This window comes from Photinus pyralis, unplaced genomic scaffold (genome assembly GCF_008802855.1).
Source record: "Photinus pyralis isolate 1611_PpyrPB1 unplaced genomic scaffold, Ppyr1.3 Ppyr1.4_LG9, whole genome shotgun sequence".
NCBI lineage: Eukaryota > Metazoa > Arthropoda > Insecta > Coleoptera > Lampyridae > Photinus > Photinus pyralis.
This window is the reverse complement of record NW_022170878.1, coordinates 4,749,972-4,754,995: the sequence shown is the minus strand read 5'-3', so window position 1 is coordinate 4,754,995 and position 5,024 is coordinate 4,749,972. Positions and strand designations below refer to the sequence as shown.

General features: G+C 34.2%; 1 protein-coding gene across 1 annotated transcript; it reads left to right on the top strand.

Moving 5' to 3' along the window:
- Positions 1-1,955: 1,955 nt before the first annotated feature.
- LOC116179959 (oocyte zinc finger protein XlCOF6-like) lies at positions 1,956-4,289 on the top strand. The gene is made up of 2 exons (XM_031499780.1): positions 1,956-2,017; positions 2,066-4,289. Exon 2 carries the CDS (start codon positions 2,069-2,071, stop codon positions 3,752-3,754), a length of 1,686 nt encoding a protein of 561 aa, XP_031355640.1. The 5' UTR covers positions 1,956-2,017; positions 2,066-2,068; the 3' UTR covers positions 3,755-4,289.
- Positions 4,290-5,024: the final 735 nt, after the last annotated feature.

Here is a 5,024-nt window from a genome sequence, read left to right as displayed (position 1 = left end):
CAGCAGGTTCGCTGACACCTTGCCCAGGGAAGTTGGTCCGCGGCAACCACCTTCGTCGGCACCAGTCTGGGTTTTAGCCCCGACGAGTTACTTATAATCATCACTACCCACACCAAAACACGAGTCACTTTACGATCACTCAGGTGTCTGTGAGGGCGTCACCCTAAACAAAATTAAAAGCAAATTTCCAACTAATGAGAAAACATATCCAAAGTCCTGTGTCTGGATCCGATTATTATCAATAAATGCGATACAAATCTGACTCATGCAATTGATTTTTGTAGGTCGGTTCCTTTAGGAATATGTTAAAACTATTCGACCAATACTTTATGCAAATCAAAAATTTGAAGTAACAAACAGTTATGGCTGAGCCTGATTTATTCTTCAGGTTACGAATAATACTATTCCCCCCTTGGAAGCTACAATTCAGAAATATGGAAACAGCTCGCTTCGTGACGATGCAGCTGAACTTGGAATATAGATTGAGATCTTGTTTGTGCATGGGAATAAAAAGCCAATTCCCCCACTGGACTGAATATTATTTTTGGCTGTTTATTGATTGGGTTTTGTTGCGAGTAAATGCATAAATTAATTGTCGTAAAATTTTTACTGCATTGCACTGATTGTTTATAGTGCAGTGCGTCTCGCAAAGAGGTCACTAAACTTCCGTGAACTTGCTTTTTTAGGTTATCAATATCCAATCGGAGATTAGAGAAGAGTTCTTTATTTATAACGATGAATTTAATATCACTTGGTCTCTGCGCTCACTCGAAGCCAAGCTGCGAATGCCGGCTCTTTTTTTTGTTTCGTCGACGTTTTTCTACGTAGATCTCCATACTATGCTCTAAATCTTCTCCACCCCCCATCCCGGTCGCAGCGGCCGTTAGAACTCGCGCTTATCTACTTAACACAACCTGCGTTTTATTCTAAATGCACACCGTTATTGCTCTAAATTCCCAAACATACTTTCGTTCACGTTTACTACTATAATGCGGTATATGTGTATATTTTCCTATGTTGTGCGAAATCCAAATTCGAAAAATGCCAAACGATCGCCCCTTACAAAATCCCGAATCCTGAAAACGTTACAAAATGACAATATGAATTTGGGCAACCGAAGAGATAGGCACCAGAGGCCTTGAAGATTGGAGAGGTTTTCGGCCAAACTAGCTACGATGTCTAAGGTTGTGATTGATCTCGAATATCGACTGTAGGCTTGGAATTACCGAACGAGGGTCAAAGTTACCCATCCTCAGGGAAGCACCCTGCTAACAAAAACTCCTCACTTTCGAATCTATGTGCGATATAGGTATTAGTTGCAATTCACTTATTTCCGTTTCTGTAGTGTGAAGTTAGCGTGGAACCTGAGAAATGCGGCGGGGTGCTAAATTATAAGTGACACCATAGATTACATTGCAATCTTTTTCACTTTTTGCAATAACATAATTAGCGCTGATTAACTGCAACCGTGAGTTCTACAAAATACCTTCCCACTAGGACCAAGACGAATGCTAACTTACACTTGGATCACCTGATGCAGTAAGAGCACCGTCATGCATGTCGATTGGTTTAGCCTTACTTTTTGTGTATTTTTCTATTTGGTATACGTATGTAACATGAAAAAACATCGCGTCCACATTTAACATGGTCTAGTGGAAAAACTTCCAAGTTCAGTTTTGTAATAAGCGTTGAGGGAAGACCTTGTTCGTTTCAAAATTATCTCAAACAAAAAATTGCAGTGACCATCAACCAAATAATACTGAATACGTACTTTAGAAAATAAACTGTTATATCTGATTAAAACTTTCAAAAACGTCAATCTTTTGTTCGCCAAAAAAGAAAAATTTGTTCGCAATTTAAGGGAAAACAGAGTTTTGGGATACAGTATAAACACATCGATACGCCACTGAAGTAGCTAATGTGACAGGAACTGACCTAAACCGATTACCGTACCGGTACTTTAGCTACAGCCAGACAAATATTTGCTTCTTGAGGCTGAACTACAAGGCTGATACAGGTAACAAAACCAAACTTTATTTTTGATTGAGAACGTTATTGATGCTAGGATATGGACGGAAATGATTTGCCACTTGTTAAAATCGAACCAAAACAAGAAGAAGAAATCCATTCCGATCTTGTAGATAAAATTTTAGTAAGCAACGAAGCATCCTTTACAATAAAGGACGAAATTACCACGCTTGATAATGAGGCAGTACAACAACAAACTGATTTAAAGCATATCAATTTTCAGGATTTTAAATGTGCTAATTGTGATTACAAGACAACTAACAAAATCAACCTTAAACGACATCTTTTAAAACATTTCAATGCTAGAGGTTTTAAGTGTGCAAATTGTTATTACGAGACAAGTAACAAATACTACTTTAAACAACACCTGAAGAATCATATAAATTCTAATGATTTTAAATGTGCCTATTGTGATTATGAGACAAATAACAAATACCGTCTGGAAAGACACATTTTAACACACAAACGTAGTAATGTAAATGTCTTGAAATGTGCTCATTGTGATTATGACACAAATAACAAAATCAACTTTAAATTACATCTTTTAAAACATACTGAGTACAAAGATTTCAAATGTGCTAGTTGTGATTACCAGACAAATAACAAGTACAACTTTAAACGACACCTTAAAAAACATTCAGATTCTGATAATTTTAATTGTGCTCATTGTTATTACGAGACGCATAGTAAACAACTGCTTAAAAGGCACATTTTAACACACAAACTTTCTGGTAATGTAAATGTTCTAAAATGTACTAATTGTCTTTACGAGACGGCTAACAAAATCTACTTTAAACGACATCTTTTAAAGCATACCGTTACTAAAGATTTTAAATGTGCTAATTGCGATTACGAGACATATAGCAAAGACTACTTTAAACAACACCTTTTAAATCATTCCGATTTGAAAGATTTTAAATGTGGTAATTGTGGATACAAGACAAGTAACAAATACTACTTTAACCGACACCTTAAAAATCATACGGCTTCTATTGATTTCAAATGTTCTCAGTGTGATTACGAAACACATAATAAACAACAGCTTAAAAAACACATTTTAACACACAAACTTTCTAGTAATATAAATGTACTAAAATGTACTCATTGTGTTTACGAGACAATTCACAAATACTGCTTTAAAAAACACGAGTTAAATCATACCGATTCTAAAGATTTTAAAGGACATTCTAGTAATATAAATGTGCTAAAATGTGCTAATTGTGATTACCAGACAAATTACAAAAACAACTTTAGACGACACTTTTTAAAGCATATTGATTCTAAACATTTTAAATGTGCTCATTGTGACTACGAGACAAATGACAAATACCACTTTGACGAACACGTTTTAAAACATAAAGTTTCTAAAGATTTTAAATGTGTTCATTGTGATTATGGCACAAATAGTAAACAATGTATTAAACAACATCTCTTAAAACATACTGATTCTAAAAATTTTAAATGCGCTCATTGTGATTTCGAGACAAATTACAAATTTAGCCTTAAACAACACTTTTTAAATCATACGGATTCCAAAGTCTTTAAATGTGCTCATTGCGATTACGAGACAGTTTACAAACACCACTTTAAACGACATCTTTTAAAACATAACGTTTCTAAAGTTTTTAAATGTGCTGATTGTGATTACAAGACAAATTACAAATACAACTTTAAAAGACACCTTTTAAAACATAAAGATTCTAAACATTGTAAGCGTGCTAATTGAGATTATGAGACATGTTAAACGACACGACAAACATTTAAAATCTTGGCTTTATGTTTGTGGATGTGGACTGAATTAGAAATATGCCAGTTTTTATGGTTAAGCAATTTTCCAGTAATCTCAGGTGCTAACTATTTGATGAAAGTGCAATGATTTGATCTTTGTCATTCTGATTGCCAGTCTTAAGAGATAAACTCAAATGCAATATTGATTGGTAATTTTTCTATGATTCCAAAGTTTCCACTTTGTTTTGTTTTTCAGAGTAGGTTTTGCGTTAGAGTTAGGAACACTTGATTTGTATTAAATGTAACAAAATGTGAATTTATAAACATCTAATAGCTCAGGTTATTAACTTTATTATTATTCATAGTTTCTAATTGTTTATTTGTTAATGAATGATCACCCTGCTTCATATATTCTTTTCTTTAGAGTTTATTATACAATTTTTTTTGTTTTGTTTTTATATATTATCAGGTTATCTACTACAATGTTCAACTTGTATTTAATTCTTTTTCTTTTAAATTATAATGTATAATGCTTGCACATTCTCCAATTAAGGCATATTGTCCTGTAACTGGATATGTATATCTCATAGGTATATCTGTTTGGGCAATAAATTATTATTAATATTATTAACAGGTGATGATGAATTCCATATAATATATTATTATTATGGCATTTAAATATCGATTATGTCAGAGCAAGAGATAAAGATATACAGATACCTTGAACCAATTCAAAGAATCTCAGTATCTCTATTGATGTCGGCAAGTTTGTCACATTTCACGAGATGCGGGTCGACTGTGGTACTGAGGCCGCATGGTTTTTAAATATTTACTCGAATTTCTGAAAACCAAACCACTTTATCTGACAGAATGTATGCAATGAACGATTAGAAAGAGAAATGGAAGAGAAGAGGATGTTGGAGGCAACACAAATATGGGCTTCAGAAAAGGGAGGGGAAGGATCGACTATGTATATGCACTACACTGATTGGTGGAAAGGGAATTGGAAAAAGGATGGGTCTAAAATAAAGGCAGAGTGGAAAGGAAAAAAAGTATGGAAAATGATAGAAGATGGGAAAATGGACAAGAAGCTAAAGGTCAGAATCAAGGAACTATATAACAGAATTGAAGGTAAGAATAGAGGTCTGAAGTGTTTTGAAGACCTAAAAAGGACTAAGACACAGGGCTGCCCACTATGCCCAACAATAAGGCCTAATAACTATACATAAAGAGACATGGAAAAACTATTAAGACATGTCCAAGGTGCA